Source organism: Rhinatrema bivittatum, chromosome 9 (assembly GCF_901001135.1).
Source record: "Rhinatrema bivittatum chromosome 9, aRhiBiv1.1, whole genome shotgun sequence".
Lineage (NCBI taxonomy): Eukaryota > Metazoa > Chordata > Amphibia > Gymnophiona > Rhinatrematidae > Rhinatrema > Rhinatrema bivittatum.
The window spans coordinates 23,066,891-23,084,813 of NC_042623.1; the positions used below are offsets into that span (position 1 = coordinate 23,066,891).

Genomic DNA, 17,923 nt, shown 5'->3' on the forward strand with positions numbered 1-17,923 from the left:
ATGTGCGCACGGGACCCGTATTTTATAAAATGCGCGCACTGGCATGCTCATGTTATACAATCGGCGCGTTCATGTGTGCGCGCTGGGAACTGCATGCGGGTCTTAAAATCGACCCCTAAAGCTGTATGATTCATGCGGGGTGTGCTTCAATTGAAGCCTCCCCTAAGGCTTCCCGCTGTGTCCTGGGATCTCTACATGGTGTTAGCTCAGCTGATGAAAGCTCCTTTTGAGCCACTGCGTACCTGACCTGGAAGGTCAAATTTTTGGTGGCGATCACCTCAGCACACAGTGTCAGCGAGCTCCAAGACTTAGTGACTTATCCAACTTATCAAGACAGGGTCGTCTTTCATACATACCCTAAATTCTTGCCTAATGTGGTGAAGGACTTCCATCTTAACCAGTCCATCATCTTACCAACATTATTTCCCAGGCCCCATTCACACCAAGGCAAACGAGCATTACACAGGTTGGATTGAAAGCGAGCCTTAGCCTTCTATCTGGAGTGGACAAAAGCCCATAGACAGTCCACACAACTTTTTATTTCTTTTGATAGGAATAGGTTGGGCGTTGCCGTTGTCAAACAGACACTTTCCAATTTGCTAGCAGATTGCATCTCTTTCTGTTATGCCCAACTGGAACTGAATCTTGGGGGTCATGTCAAGGCTCATTCTGCCAGAGCTATGACAGCGTTGGTGGTCCACTTGCGAGCAGTTCCAGGAGATCTGCAAGACTGCGACATGGAGTTCTCTCCACACATTCACATCTCACTATTATCTTGATAGGGATGGCCAATGCGACAGTAGGTTCGGAATCTGAGGTGTAGAACCCAACTCTCCCCGCCTAGGGCCTGTTGTTTGGGTTCAAGCTGTCTACCCCCTCTGTTACCAACAGCACTGTTGTTGTACCTTTTGACACCTGTTGGGTGTCTGTTGGTCCCTTTTTGTGTTGAGGAGCAGCCTGTAGCTAGGGATTCACCCATATATGAGGACTAATTTTTCATTTATATATAATTCTATATTATAATACTGGAGAGGGACGCCATGTGAATGCATGGTATAGGGCATGCTGGGCATGCTCAGTGTCCCAAATCAAGTTCTAGAAACTTTGGCATAAGATTTTCATATTGGGGCTCCATCTGATGATGTCACACATGTTTAGGACTAATATCCTGCTGTCCTCGGAGAAAACCTGTTACAGGTAAGCAACTCTGCTTTATTCCCCCCCCCCCCCCCACCCATACTTTGTCAAATATTTATAACTTTAGAGCTTCTTCAGCCTTCTGCAGGAAAGCTTCTCTGCTTTCGAAAGGAAAGAAAGAGGAGGATGAATTTTGACAATGAAAATGCTCACTGGAAGATATTCAGCTGTAGTTTAAAAAACACATATATGTCAATTTTTAGTGACAAGTGAATGACTTAGCCATGATATAGCTGCAAACGTCAGCACAAATTATTATTATATCATTTAACATCATGGGATTCAACTTGAGTTTGGTGATAACATAGTAATGACAGCAGAAAAAGACCAAAATGGTCCATCCAGTCTACCCAGCAAGCTTCCCAAGACATATCTAAATAAAGGAGAGTAGCTAACTGAAGGAGATTAATGCATAGTATGTGCCGGTGAGCCCTGCCGCTCCCTTCTGCGCCCAATCCGCTTGCGACGTTGCCCCAGCCCGGAGTCCCATCAAGGCCTTGAATCAGCCCTGTTCCCCTGCACCGCCACGAGGACCACCTCCAGCGTCCCCCCAGGCCCGTGATCAGACTCCTCTGGACTCGCCCGACAACGCCTGCCTGCAATAACCCTGCCTACCGACCTACCTCATCGAAGCGACGTGGAACAGGACATTTAAATTTCGGGCCGGTGAGACTTTGGCGCCGCGCGCTGAAGGAGCGCGACTAAGGGGCCTGCCCCTTAGCGCGCCCCTTTGCGCTGCCCCTGAAGCTACCCTTCCTCTCATCCTCTCTTGGATCCATTTACTATTCTATCCCACCCCCCCCATCTCTCCCACCCCCCAACTACCGCCCTCTCAACCCCACGGCATTCCTTGCACCCCCCTTTATCGTTTTGCTACCCTTCGTCCTCCTCAGCTTACCTCCCCTCCCCAAACCCCCTCCACCCCTACTTCCTCCTCCTCTTACCTCAACCACCCCATACTCATTAGACTATCCCTGTACCTCAGCCCACCCCACCCTCCATACTCCTATCTCCAATCATGGCAACCCTACCTATACCCACCCTCCAATATTCCCCACGCAACTTTTAAAAATCACTTCTATCCAACCTACCACCCACTCAAGATTCCTACTCCCCATCATATTATCCCCCTTGACTCAGTTACTCTGCCTCACAACCCTCTCTATTATTCTCTTCAACTCCCAATCCCTAACTAAGAAAACACCCATCCTAAACGACATTCTTCTTGATGACAATCCAGATATCTGTGCCATAACAGAAACCTGGCTTAAACAAACCGACCTAGTTACTCTCAACCAACTTCCTACTCACTTATATGACATCTTCTCCTTATCCAGGCCCAACAAAAGAGGAGGAGGTATCCTATTAGCAGCCAAAAAAGAACTCAGACTAACATCCCAAACGGTTCATATCCCCCCCCCCCCTCCCCAATTTTAAATTGGATTTTTCAAATCCACTCAACTCCAAATATGCCTAGTCTACTTCCCTCCAGGCCTCCTTGAAAACACTGCCTCTCCTCTTATTGAATTCATTGCTGACAATCTCAATATGGACATACCGGCCATCCTACTTGGAGATTTCAACCTCCACATAGACGCCACGCCCCCATCCCCCTCCTGTGAAGCCTTTTTAGCCTCTATGATCACCATGGGCTTTAAACAACCATATCGAGCCCTTCACACAAAGCAGGCCACTCTTTAGACCTAATTTTTATTAACTCCCACATCCTCTCTTCTGAAACACCGAACTGCACCCCCGTCCCCTGGTCTGACCACTTCCTTATCAAAACTAAACTCTCCATAACGAAAACTTCTATACCCCAAACCCCACAACCTTCCAATTCAGAAGAGCCTGCTCTAAAGACAATTTAATTCTCTCTCTCAATGACACTCTCAACGATCTCAACCTATCCAACCCCAAATCCACCCTCTCGAACTGGAACAATATCACCAATGAAATCGCCAACAAAATCTGCCCACTAATAACCAAAGAATTAAACCCTTCCCACAACTCTAGAAAACCATGGTACACCCCTGAATTAAAAAAACTTAAATGCAACCTAAAAAGCTCTGAAAAGAAATGGCGCACCAATCCCTCCCCCTCCCAACAGGCCTCATACAAATCTGCCCTTGCCCACTACAGAACCTCCATCCTTAATACCAAGCGTGACTTCTATGCCCTAAGAATTCACAATATTCAGTTCAACGCTAAGGCCCTCTGCTCCTATGTTTCCGACCTTACTAAAACAGCCTCCCCACCTCACCCCAGTGCTGATAACAAAACCATGTGTGATGACCTTGCCCGCTTTTTCCATGACAAAATTTCTAAACTTATATCAAGCTTTCCCCCTTCTACCACCACTTCAGTCATCCCTGCTAAAACTCATCATGCAACCTTAGACTCCATTGAGTCCACCTCCTCATCCAAAATAGAAACCCTTCTTAAGAAAATTAAAACAGCTTCACACCCCACTGATACCATCCCCACTACATTCTTCCTGACGATCCCTAACCTAATTGCCAAGCCTTTAGCTGATATCATCAACTGTTCCATCACCTTTGGAACCGTCCCCACCTCTTTAAAACAAGCCATTGTCAAACCTATCCTTAAGAAACCCAATCTCAACCCGTCTGAACCTGCCAACTATCGATCTATCTCGAACCTACCCTTCCTAGCAAAACTTATGGAAAAAGTAATAAACATCCAACTCTCTGATCACCTTGAGAAAAACTATATATTATACCCTTCTCAATTTGGTTTCCGCAAATTCTTCAGTACAGAAACCCTCCTAATCTCCTTTACTGACATTCTCCTTAAAGGTATTGATAATGGGTACTCCTACATCCTTGCCATGCTAGATATCTCTTCCGCCTTCGACACTATCGGCCACAAGAGTCTTCAAAACTGCCTCTCTGAAATTGGCATTACTGGCACCGCCCATCGATGGCTTGAATCCTACCTCAACAATAGACACTACAAAGTAAAAATTGGTAACAATGAATCTGAACCTATCAACCTAACTCGAGGGGTATCCCAAGGCTCCTCCCTATCCTCTACTCTTTCCAATATATACATGCTGCCCCTATGCCAACCCCTATCTAGTTTAGGACTCACTCGTTTCATTTACACAGACGACGTCCAAATCCTTATCCCCATCACCGAATCCATTTCCAAATCCCTCAAGATCTGGGAAATCTGCCTCAAATCCATCACCCACCTCCTCTCTAATCTTAACCTCGCCCTCAAAACCTCCAAGACTGAACTCCTCATTATATCACATAACCCTAACTTCATGACCACCACTGACATCAACACGAATCCCCCTTCAACTCCTATCACTCAACACGTTCGAGACCTTGGCGTTATCCTAGATAGCCAACTGAACCTTAAACAATTCATAAACTCTACCATGAAAGATATTACAAACTTCATGTTCTAAAAAAACTTAAACCTCTGCTCCACTTTAATGATTTCCGCACCGTCCTTCAACCCATAATATTCTCCAAAATTGACTATTGTGACTCCCTTCTGCTAGGCCTCCCCGCATCCACCATCAAACCTCTCCAAATGCTACAAAATGCTGCAGCCAGAGTACTCACCAACACCCACAGAAAAGACCATATCACCCCTATCTTAAAGACCTTCACTGGCTCCCAATCCCTTTCAGAATCCACTACAAGAGCCTCACCATCATACACAAGACACTACATAACCATGATGTACATTGGCTCAATGACTCCCTACACTTCCATACCTCTATCAGACCCACCAGATCCGCCTACAATGGCACATTACACACACCCTCTTCTAAAGCCACCCGCCTTACTGCCTCAAAGGAAAGAGCTCTATCTATAGCAGGACCCTCAAACTGGAATGCTATGCCCCCTGACCTATGGCTGGAGCCCTGCACCCTTAAATTAAAAAAATTCTAAAAACCTGGCTCTTCAAACAGGCCTTTTCATAATCCACCTCCTCATGCTCTCTTGCCCGACCAACTCCACCTCAAGTACAATGTTGTATTTATTAATATCGTTTATTCTTATTGCCCCCCTCTTTTTATGTTATATCACTCCCCGTTCTCGTATAATCAATGCATTTTTTCTTCTGTTTCCTTATCCAGGCCTTTAATTTACTCTTTTGTTTCGCATTTATGCTCCTTATCTAGTTATATTTTGTTACGTCTCCTTTTATATTGTCCTTTTCTCTGTGAAGTTACCTAGTTTTATGTATTGCTTCACAATTGTTACATGTAAACCGATGTGATGTCCCTCAAACATCGGTATATAAAAGCTTCAAATAAATAGAAATAAAGAAATAAATGTGGTTGGATATACAGATGGATTGGTTAATGAGTTTTGTATGGATATTCATTTTCATCTCTCTTTTTTTTTTTTAAACACCCTCACCCTACTTGTAGATGATTTGGACGAAGCTTATGTGAAACTGAGTCACTTGATCATGGAATACCTTGGGCTAACGGAACAAATGGATTCTGGCACTAGCAGATCTGGCTCTGGAGACCGAGCTCGCCCAGGTACAGGGCTGCATTCATTTCAGGACAAACAGGGGCTTGGCCATGACCTTGAACTCTGAGATCCCCGAGGGCCGTATTCCCACCCTTGTCTTGACATTTTGTGCCACTTGCTTTAAAAGTTGATCCTCATGGGTCAAAGTCTTCTTCATGGATCTGCATCATGGGTTAGATTTTCATACGCTGTAACTATGATGGACCTGCTTCAGAGTCTTTGCTCTCAGACGTCTTCCTTTTAAGTCCTGTGAACACATTTCCCATGAACAATTTGGCCATCCCTAACAATTATGAACTATCAGCTGCTCTTTCAATTTCCATTTGTAAAATGATTGTTTTATGGATAAATTTATGTGACTATAAGTTACATTACTTTTCCCCCCCATTTGTACTCTAGTACTCCTTTTTCTGTGTTGTACAGTATGTGTGCACATGAAGGAATAATGGTGTAAGTAAGGCAACAATATGGAAGAGCATGGAGAGAGCCATTTTCTTTGATGATTTCTTTAGTGACAGACATTATTTCTCTCTTGAGTATAAAACCCTTAAAATATTGTTAGGCTTTTTTTTTTCTTTCTCAGGTTGCTTTCCTTAACCTGAAAATATGCACCAAGCATGCACAAAAGTAGAACAATGATAAAATACTGCTTTTTCAGTGGGTTTATATAGATGTGGGAGATAATGGATAATCACACTAGTTTTCAAAATGTACTTACTTGCTTAAGTCCACTTTGAAAGTTATCACATCATATCTACCCGCTAAATTGTCCACAGAAATGTATTTAGGAAGTCCAAACCCCTCGCCAGTTTCACCCCCAGGAGCACCTCTGTACTAAGTTTATCTGCATATTGGACAGGCAATTTTGTAAAAGGCCATTCATTATCATCCTTAGGATTGCCAACTGGCTCCAGATTTTCTGGACAGGTTGAGCCAGTCCTGGTTTTCCTCCATTGCATGTTGGGATTTATTCTGATTTCCCTATTGCATTCCTAAGAAAAGCAAGGCTTATAAGTACCTGCAGGCAGAAGAGTAAAGCCAGGACTGGATCAACCTGTCCTGAAATTCTGGAGCCAGTTGGCAACCCTAATCACCCTGCTACACCAGCCCAGATAAATGGTTTAACTCCCCCAACTACTTATCTATGGTGCAGCACATAAAAAAAACCCAGTATTCTCTACCTCCAGCAGATGGTAGTGGCCACCTTGGATCTAGTTCCCGTGGGCCAGAGCTCACATGAAACCCCTCCAGTCTTCACGTCTGTCTCATTGGTCACCTCAATCTCAGGAGTATCACCTCCCATTGCCATTTCTAGCAAAAGAGAGTCTTTCTAGGTGGACAGACTCTCAGAATTTATTGAGGTGCATAAGTTTAGAACCTTCTTCATGGATACTCGTTACTATGGATGCAAGTCTGTTGGGCTGGGGAGCACACTGCCAATAGCAGGAAGCTCAAAGTCTCAGGAGGAAACCGCTGGTCCATCAAGAGATTGGAGACCAGATCCATAAGATTAGCCCTCTTGTACTTCCTTCCTTTGATAAGGGGAAAGGCCATCAGAGTGCTCTCCGACCTACAATAGAAGTAATCTATGTGAACAGGCAAGGAGGTACTTAAACTCTAGGGGTGTCGGAGGAGACCAGTCTCCTCTTACCTTGGGTGGAGGAGAATCTTTAGCTCTTGCTGGCGGCACATATTGTGGCATAGGAAAATGTTCATGCTGATTTCCTCAGCAGAAATATCCTAGATCCAAGTAGAGGGAGTTCAGTCAGGAGATGGTGACGACAAAAACAATAAATGTATTTAAAAAGGCATGGGATTGACAGGGTTGAGTCCTAAAGGCTAGAGGTGGAAATCAAGGCAAGGGTGCTGGGGGTAACCTGCACAGAGCATCAGTTTCTACCCTTAACATAAGGAATAGGGATTATTACTCTTAACCAATTAGCTTTTATTATTTTGATGCAACCGCAGCATCGCTTTCTGCTTGGGAGGGGGGGGGGGGGGAGGAGAATAGGATTCAGACGACAGCCAGCATTAGGCCCTGACTTTTACTGTCTAGAGTACAGATACGCAGACATTAGGGAAAAAACTTGGGATTGCTTCTATGGCCAAATCCAAAAGCAAAGCATGTTCAAGCTGCATTATCTGAATTATTAAGAAGCCTGCTCACCCTGTAAAAATGTTGCTAGCAGTAATTTTGTTATGGGTTTGACAGTGCTTGGTTTTGATTGTTAATATTATTACCCTTAACATAAGGCTTGGAGGTAACCTGCATGGAGCAACAGTTACCATAAGCTACCATAAGAAACGTAGTGGGCAGACTGGATGTACCATTTGGTCTTTTTCTGCTCATGTTACTATGTTATGTACAGTATGTATATTTCAACAGATAGTGTTCCAGTAAGGCATGTCTCATAAAGATCTTATGCCAATTCACAAGAAAGTCAAGATTTGCTGGTTTTTCAGTCATTGCAGGAAGATCAGATCCAAGGGAATAGATGCTCTAGCCCAACCGTGGCCAGAAGGGAAGTTACTGTATGCATTCCCTCTTTTGCCTCTAGTAAGGAGAATCTTGAGAAGAATAGAGAAGGTGACTGTATAGTCCCACTGTCTCCAGATTGGCTGAGGAGACTCTGATATGCAGATCTGGCGAGGTTACAGACAGAACTTCCTCTTTGTCTGCTGGACACTTGGAGCTATTGGTTCAAGGCCAAACTCCATGGAGAATCAATCTCCATTTGTCTTAAGGCTTGGCTCTTGAGAGATCATACTTGCAAAGAAAAGGTTATTCTTCCTTAGGGATGTGAATCGTGTCCTCGATCGTCTTAACGATCGATTTCGGCTGGGAGGGGGAGGGAATCGTATTGTTGCCGTTTGGGGGGGTAAAATATCGTGAAAAATCGTGAAAAATCGAAAAAACGTAAAATCGCAAAACCGGCACATTAAAACCCCCTAAAACCCACCCCCAACCCTTTAAATTAAATCCCCCCACCCTCCCGAACCCCCCCCCCAAATGACTTAAATGACCTGCGGGTCCAGCGGCGGTCCGGAACGGCAGCGGTCCGGAACGGGCTCCTGCTACTGAATCTTGTTGTCTTCAGCCGGCGCCATTTTCCAAAATGGCGCCGAAAAATGGCGGCGGCCATAGACGAACACGATTGGACGGCAGGAGGATCTTCCGGACCCCCGCTGGACTTTTGGCAAGTCTTGTGGGGGTCAGGAGGCCCCCTCCAAGCTGGCCAAAAGTTCCTGGAGGTCCAGCGGGGGTCAGGGAGCGATTTCCCGCCGCGAATCGTTTTCGTACGGAAAATGGCGCCGGCAGGAGATCGACTGCAGGAGGTCGTTCAGCGAGGCGCCGGAACCCTCGCTGAACGACCTCCTGCAGTCGATCTCCTGCCGGCGCCATTTTCCGTATGAAAACGATTCGCGGCGGGAAATCGCTCCCTGACCCCCGCTGGACCTCCAGGAACTTTTGGCCAGCTTGGGGGGGCCTCCTGACCCCCACAAGACTTGCCAAAAGTCCAGCGGGGGTCCGGAAGGACCTCCTGCCGTCCAATCGGGTTCGTCTATGGCCGCCGCCATTTTTCGGCGCCATTTTGGAAAATGGCGCCGGCTGAAGACAACAAGATTCAGTAGCAGGAGCCCGTTCCGGACCGCTGCCGTTCCGGACCGCCGCTGGACCCGCAGGTTATTTAAGTCATTGGGGGGGGGGTTCGGGAGGGTGGGGGATTTAATTTAAAGGGTCGGGGGTGGGTTTTAGGGGGTTTTAGTGTGCCGGCTCACGATTCTAACGATTTATAACGATAAATCGTTAGAATCTCTATTGTATTGTGTTCCATAACGGTTTAAGACGATATTAAAATTATCGGACGATAATTTTAATCGTCCTAAAACGATTCACATCCCTATTCTTCCTTGATAACTCCTACCCTATTGAAAGCCTATAAAAGCTCAACTTCTCTGGCTTGTGTTTTAGTTTGGCATCTTTTCAAAGTATGCTGTAAAGAATGGTCAGTTTCTCTTTGTTTGGATATCCCTTGTATTCTAGTCTTTCTTCAGTGTGGCCTGGATAAAAGTTTGATTTTAAATTCTTTGAAGGTTCAAGTGGCTGCAATCTCCTATAACAGGGGTAGAGTTCAGGATGTTTCAGTTGTCTCCCATCCAGACATATCTTGATCTCTGAGGACAAGCAGGGTGGTAGTCCTTACACATGGGTGACATCACCAGATGGAGCCCGATGTGGAAAACTTATGTCAAAGTTTCTAGAAATTTTGAAAAAGTACACTGAGCATGCCCAGCATGCCCTATACCACGCGACCATGTGGGGACCCTCTTCAGTCTCTTTTTTTCCTCAGAGCTGTGAGTCTTGCAGTTAGATTGCGCTCTAAAAATTTTGGCTTTTGCCTTATGGTAAATTTTGAATTTGCAGTTTTTCGTAATTCTTTTCCTTCAGTCTGTTGCCTTGTACCTCTCAGTGCCTCCCTGTACTGTCCCCAGTCAAGTTTTTCGGCATTTGGGTAAGTTTCTTTTCACGGTTGGTTCCCTCCGAGGTGGCGGTACCTCGGTGCCCATCTTCCATCGACGCCTGCTATCATTGTTCCATTTGTTTTTCCTGTTTGTTTTGTCTCGTCATGGCTGCATCTGGTTTCTAACAATGCCCCCAGTGCTTGAGGACCATGTCGATCACTGATCCTCATGATGGCTGCATCCTTTGCCTGGGGGCATCGCATGACATCTGGGGTTGCGGCTTGTGCGCCCAGATGACCCTGAAGGACCACCTCTTCAGGTCAAAGAAGACCACCTCTTCAGGTCAAAGAAGTCTGAGCTATTGGCATCGGAGGTCCTCGGAGCCGCACCAATGGACATCACGCCATCAATATCGGTGGGACTGTTGGTTCCATCAAGGTTGCCAGTGGATATGGACACCAGAGACTGACTGTTGTCGATCTCCTCTGGGCCAAGGATGTTGGGTTCAACATCATTGACCTCTTCACTGGGGAAAGACCAAGCCAAGTATTGTGGGAAGACTAAGAGGCATCGGCACCGGTCCCCATCGATGTAAGGTGCTGGGCATGGGGACACACCGGCTTTTGCTACGATGTCCCTGAAGTGATCCCGTGGCAAGGAATGCTCAACCTCCATCGATGCCTGGGGTCTGCAGTGGTCTCCACCAGTCCTGGTGCCAGTCGCCGATCCCCCTTGTAGGTCTGAGGAAAATCTGGCCACCCCTCCATCCTCCTAGTCTGTGTTGGCAGCTGCAACATTTGAGGAGGAGCTAGAGCATTGAGTCCAGCTAGCGGAGGAGTGGGCTCTGCAGGGCTTCTGTCTGATGGCACCACCACCCATCCTTGTACCGCTTCTGGAGAAGCTCAGTGTGCTCATCTGTGCCTTACCAACCCAGCTAGCATCGATTCCCAGGGCTGCATTGGTGCCCAGTAGGGCACCGAGTCCTCCCCCTACCGATACGGTGGTCGTTGCCAGTACCTCCGAGGCCTGTTGTCCCCCATCCAGTTCCATTATTGCCTGCACCTCTGGACATTGGCTGAGCACATAGGGCCCCATCCCCTGTTGTATACAATGAGGATGAGAGTCCCTATGACCCCTGGGGGGATGATCAGATGGAGTCCTCCGACGAGGATTTGGATGGTCCCCTGTCAGACCCTTCTCCTCCAAAGGAGCAAAGGAGGTCTCTGCCTGAGGACTTAACCTTCACAGTGTTTGTAAGGTGATGGTGGAGGCCATCCCATTCCAGCTTTTGACAGAAGACTCCAGGCACAAAATGCTTCACGTTCTTCAGTTCGTGGAGCCTCCTAAGGAGATCATGGTGGTCCTGGTGCAAGAGATCCTTATAGAGTTGCTGCAGAGGATATGGGAACACCTCCTTACACTGCCTCCTGTGAATAAGAAGGTGGATAGGGCTTACCTCATCCAAAAGGCTGCCGGGTTCGATAAGCATCAGCTGCCCCACCAGTCGGTGGTGGACGAATCCACCCTAAAGAGTGCTAATCGCACCCAGACCCACTCCTTGCTGCCCCTGGGGAAGGACCACAGGGAATTGGAATCGCTTGGGAAGAAGGTGATCCAGGGCACCATACTTATTTCTGCATTGCTGCTTACCAGCTCTACCTGAGCCAATACTCACAGGACATCTGGAAGCAGGTGCAGGATGTGCCTGAGCAGCTGCCTCAACAGCAGCAAGACACCTTCATGTCGCTGATGCACAAGGGTGTGGAGTGTGGAAGACACGAGGTACATGCGACCTACGATGTTGTCGAAATGGCATCGAGGGTCTCTGCAGCAGGAATCGGCACCCGCAGACTGGCATGGCTGCGGGCCTCGGATCTCAGACCAGAGGTACAGGAATGACTCACTGACATGCTGTACATTGGAGAGAATCTCTTCGAACATAGGATGTATGATACTGTGCCCAACTCCAGGACCATCATAAAACCCTCCAACAGCTCTCTGCCAGCACTCTGGACCCATCCTCCTTATCCAGGAGGCCATCAAGACCGGGACCAAGGAAGTCTTTTTTTGCCAAAGGAAGTACTATCCTCCGCCTCCTCTATTCCGTCAATACCATCAGAGCTTCTGCGACTGTCCCAGGCAGCAGAGAGCTCCCAAGCCCCAGCCAACTCCTCAGTCAACTCTAGGGTTGGGGTTTTGATTAGGCCATAAGGAGCATAAGCCAGTTGCTCATACCTGGAACGATGGACCCTCCGGTCGGGGGCAGGCTGCAGATCTTTGCGAACCAGTGGCCCATTGTAACCTCGGACCAGTGAGTTTTGTTCATCGTTCGCCAGGGGTACCAATTAAATCTATTGGGTGTCCTGCCAAATCTCTCTTAATGGCCAGAGCAGTCAAGCCCATACCACCAGGGCAAAGAGGGCAGGGATTCTACTCCTGAGTCCAAAGAAAACAGGAGGACTCCGTCCCATCCTAGATCTGAGGGCCTTGAACAGGTTTCAAGAAAAGTTCAAGATGGTTTCTCTGGGCACTTTGATACCCCTTTTGCAAAAAGGGGTCTGGCTATGTTCCCTCAACCTAAATGATGCAGACACCCATATCAAGATCTTCCCTGGTCACAGGAAGCATCTCCAACTTGTGATGAGGAAACAGCACCTCCAGTACCAGGTGTTGTCGTTCAGGCTTGTGTCTGCCCCATGGGTCTTCACGAAATGTCTGGCCAAGGTGGCAGCGCACCTCCGCAGACTGGGAGTGCATTTTTTCCCGTATCTGGATGACTGGCTGGTCAAGAGCACGTCTCAGGCAGGGGCCATCCTGTCCATGCGCTTGACGATTCAGGTGTTGGAGTCACTAGAGTTCATTCTCAACTATCCAAAGTCCCATCTCAGCCAGTCACCTCAATTGGATTTCATGGAGTGGAAGGGACTTGTCTGCTACAGGACACTTTCAGTTCCACTCCCACTTCACTTCATGATCTTAACTTCAGGAAACAACAAAGTGTTCTCCTCAGAATTAGACTTTTATTTATCAGATTTGACAGGATTTATCATTTTGAAGATAACAACAATTCCTATTCCTAACATCCTGGTCACTAAGCACCAGTTTACCCTAAAGACAATTCTGTACTAATGGTGGTTTCAAACATGCTATAAACCTTAGTCTGCCTAATATATTAATACTTATGGCTAACTTACTTACCTCTGGTCCCAGCTTCAGGTGATTTTCCTGTGTTTACCTCTGAAGCAGGCTTTGGCTGGAAGTATGAAGAACCATCTGGAAAGGAGCTTGATTCTGGGTCTGGTACTGGCAGAACTGCTGGGCTGTCTGGGGGTTTGCTTCCAGGTCTGGTACTGGCAGAGCTGCCAGGCTGCTCTCGGCTCCTCACTGCCTCAGATTCCGCGTTACCATCTGACCCTAGGCATGGAGTCTTCTCCCTCACTTCTCACTCACTAGGTCTCTTGCCATACCTAGTCTTTTCCCTCCTCGATAGCAGGGTTGCTGGGGCTGCTTCAGGTCTGCTCTCTTTTTCCTTACTTGCCCCCTGTCTTAAACTTTCCAGCTGATAAATATGCATAAGCTCATGTGCAATCATGTAGTGGGTGGAGGGTCCTGCCACATCTGGACCAAGGCTGTATGCCAAGCTGTATGCTGGCATCAGTGTTTTCTCCATTTCAGAATGCTCCCCCTTTATCCAAGGGTGAGGGTCCCTCTGACCTCTGGACTTCCCTTGGCCGGTCCGTGACTTATGAGCTAAAGTTGCTGCATTGTCCCTCTGCCTTGGTTTTATTTACACAGGAGCTTACAAACAGGCAGATTGCTAAGTATCCTTCAGTTCTGTTTTAAAGTTCCCATCTGGGCAAAGTTTATTTTCTTTAGCTGTAACAGTGTTTTGGCTTGTCAGTATACTTCTTGAATATTATGATTCATATTGGGTGCTTTCAGTGGTTAAACATGCCACATTGGGGCCGTCGCTCTGGCAACCATTGCGACAGAGGTGCAACAGAGCCAGCAGGTACCAGCCTGGCACTTGTTGAGACTGTTGGGCCAAATGGCCATGACCGTTCTTGTCACTCCCTTGGCATACTTACACATGTGCAGAGCCCAATGGACACTGAGGTCACAGTGGCACCAGGCCACTCAGAGCTTCCATGATTGCATCCAAGTCATCCCATCTCTCAAGGACTCCTTGTCCTGGTGGCAGGGACTTTCCAATCTTTTAATGTGAGATTTCATTTTGGAGTCTCCCTACTTAAATTGTGCTAACCACGGATGTATCTACCCTGGAATGGGGAGCTCATGTAGATGGGCTCGGCACCCAGGGACTATGGTCCACTCAGAAACATTCTTGTCAAATCAACTTCATGGAGCTTTGGGCGATCACGTACGCAATATGGGCTTTCAGAAATCAGCTGTCCAGCAAAGTTGTCCTGATCCAGACCGATAACCAAGTAGCCATGTGGTATGTCAACAAGCAGGGAGGCCTCGGGATTGTACCTCCTGTGTCAGGAAGCGGTCCAAATCTGGTCTTGGGCCCTGTCCCACGAGATGATGCTCAGGGCCATGTACCTGGCCAGAACGGAGTACATGGTAGCAGACAGGCTAAGTCGAGCCTTCAGACCACATGAGAGGTGCCTGGACCAGGAGGTAGTGAATTGAATATTCCACCTCTGGGTGAGCTCAGATGTAGATCTGTTTGTGACCCCCTGCAACAGGAAGGTGCCTTGGTTCTGCTTGCTGTACAGGTCAGACGGCAAACCAGCCTCGGACGCCCTTGCCCATCATTGAGGCAAGGGGCTTCTGTATGTGTAACCTCCAATTCTGTTAGTGGCAAAGACATTCTTGAAGCTTCGCAAGGACATTCTTGAAGCTTCGGAAGCCCCACATTGACCAAGACAGGTCTGGTTTCCACACCTGCGGGAGTTGTCCATCCAGAAACCGTTCAGTCTGGGGACTTCCCAAGATCTCATCATGCAAGATCAGGGCAGACTGTGGCATCACAACTTCCGGGCCCTGTCATTCACTGCCTGGATGTTGAGAGGTTAATCTTGCAGCCGCTTGATCTTTCAGAGGATGTATCTCTGGTCCTGGTGGCATCTAGAAAGCCTTCCACTAGAAAGTTCTATGGACTGAAGTGCAGGAGGTTTTCCATGTGGTGTGAGCAGAAGGCCCTAGATCCATTCTCCTGCCCACACAAAAACTGCTTGATTACCTTCTATTCCTATTGGAGGCTGGCTTGAAAAACAACTCTGTTATAGTTCATCTCAGTGCAATTGAAGCTTATCATCACTGTGTAGATGGTATGCCCATCTCTGTACAACCTATAGTGGTACGTTTAATGTGGGGCCTGTTTCAGTTGAAGCTTCCCCTAAGGCCTCCCACTATGTCTTGGGACCTCAACATGGGATTAGCTCAGCTGATGAAAGCTCCTTTTGAGCCGCTGCACACTTGTGACCTGAAGTACCTGACAGGGAAGGTGGTATTTTTGTTGGCGGTCACTTCAGCATGCAGGGTTAGCGAGCTCCAGGCCTTAGTGACTTATCCAACTTATGCTAAATTCTATCATGACAGGGTGGTCTTGCACCCTTTGATCCTGCCTAAGGTGGTGATGGATTTCCATCTTTACCAGTCAATCATCTTGCCAGTTTTCTTTCCCAGGCCCCATTTGCACCAAGGCAAACGAGTACTGCACAGTTTGAACAGCAAGCGAGCCTTAGCCTTCTTCCTGGAGCAGACAGAATCATAGACAGTTCACCCAACTTTTTATTTCTTTTTATAGGTATAGGTTGGCCGTTGCCATTGCCAAACAGACAATATCGAGTTGGCTAGCAGAATGCATCTCCTTCTGTTATGCCCAGGAGGGGCTGCATCTTGGGGCTCATGTCAAGGCTCATTCTGTCGGAGTGATGGCAACGTCAGTGGCCCACTTGTGAGCAATTCCCATGGAGGAGATGTGCGATATAGAGTTCTCTCCACACATTCACATCCCATTACTGTTTGGATAGAGATGGCTGACGTGACAATAGGTTCGGCCAGTCTGTTCTCTGGAACCTCTTTGAGTCAAGGAACTCAACTGTCCCAACCTAGGGCCCATTGTTTGGGTTCAGGCTGTCTCCCTCTCTGTTAACCAACAGCACTGGTTTTGTTGTGTCCATTGGCACTTGGTTAGGTATCTGTTGGTCCTCTTGTGTTGGGGAGCAGCCTGTAGATAGGGGTTCACCCGTGTGAGGTCTACCATCTTGCTTGTCCTCGGAGAAAGCATAGTTGCTTACCTGTAGCAGGTGTTCTCCAAGGACAGCAGGATGTTAGTCCTCAAGAAACCTGCCCGTCACCCTGCAGAACTGGGTTTCTCCCATTTTTTATTTTTTATTGTAATTCTATGTTACAAGACTGAAGAGGGATCCCGCTTGGACATGTGGTATAGGGCATGCTCAATGTGCATCGGGCTCCATCTGATGATGTCATCCATGTGTGAGGACTAACATCCTGCTGTCCTCGGAGAACACCTGTTACTGGTAAGCAACTCTGCTTTTTCTTTGGGGGTAAGAGACTGTGTTCATCGTTTACACCAGTGGTTCCCTAATGGGATCTCAATTTGTTTCTGAAGGCACTGATTTCTTCATCTTTCAAGCCTCTGAAGCAGTCTTTGGTCAAGGATCTTTCTTTAAAGGCAGTTTTTTGTCGTAATTTGTTTGGCTCATCCTATCTCTGAACTCCAGGCTTTCTCCTGTAGAGAGCCTTTTTTGTTATTTGCAACGGATCTACTCCCTTTTCCTCCTGTTCCTTCTTTCTTACCAGAAGTGCTGTCAGAGTTCCATCAGAATCAGATCATTACTTTGCCAGCCTTCTCTAGAGAAGAGTGTCAGAGCAGTCTTTATAATTTCTGGATGTTCATTATGTCCTCCTTAGGTACTTGGAGGTCACTGTTTCCTTCCATAGGATGGATAGATTGTTCATGATCAGGCCGATACAGTAAAGTGCACTCCAACGGAGCGCACTGTTAGCCCACGTTTGGCTGCGCGTTTTCGATGCGCCATTTTTACCCCTTACACAGTAAGGGGTAATAGCACATCAAAAATGCACGGCCAACCCCCCCACAAAACTAATAGCGCCCGCAACATGCAAATGCATGTTGTTGGCCCTATTAGTTATTCCTGCGCGATTCAGAAAGTAAAATGTGCAGCCAAGCCGCACATTTTACTCTCAGAAATTAACTCCTGCCAAAGGCTGGCGTTAATTTCGGCCGGCACCGAGGAAGTGTATAGAAAAGCAGAAAAAACTGCTTTTCTGTACACCCTCCGACTTAATATCATAGCAATATTAAGTCGGAGGTCCCGAAATTTAAAAAAAATCAAAAATTAAAAAACAAAAATTAAAAATCTGGCCACGGCCTGTGGGTCGGAAGACGGACACTCAATTTAGCCGGCGTCCGTTTTCCGAACCCGTGGCTGTCAAACCCGCTGACAGCTGCCGCTCCTGTCAAAAAGGAGGCGCTAGGGCCGCGCTAGTGTCCCTAGCGCCTCCTTTTACCGCGAGCCCTAATTTACATACCTGGGCTTTCTGTATCGCGCGCCCAGAAGAGTGGCTCGCAAATTTTTCTGTATCGGCCTGTTTGTTTGGAGGGTCACGTAAGGATGAAGTGGCCCATAAAGCAAATCTGGCAAGGTGGATCAAGGAAGCAATCCTGTCAACATATTTGCTCAAAGGGCGACAAGCTCTGGAGATTATTCAAGCTCATT

The 17,923-nt window shown here is 47.3% G+C and overlaps 1 protein-coding gene across 2 annotated transcripts in view; it reads left to right on the forward strand.

Annotated features, from left to right (window-relative positions):
• LRGUK (leucine rich repeats and guanylate kinase domain containing) overlaps positions 1–17,923 on the forward strand; it is a 161,021-nt gene that overhangs the window by 134,683 nt on the left and 8,415 nt on the right. For both annotated transcript variants that reach the window (XM_029616833.1, XM_029616834.1), the window contains one exon: positions 5,615–5,731. In XM_029616833.1, the coding sequence (XP_029472693.1) occupies positions 5,615–5,731 (117 nt within the window). The remainder of the gene's footprint in view (positions 1–5,614; positions 5,732–17,923) is intronic.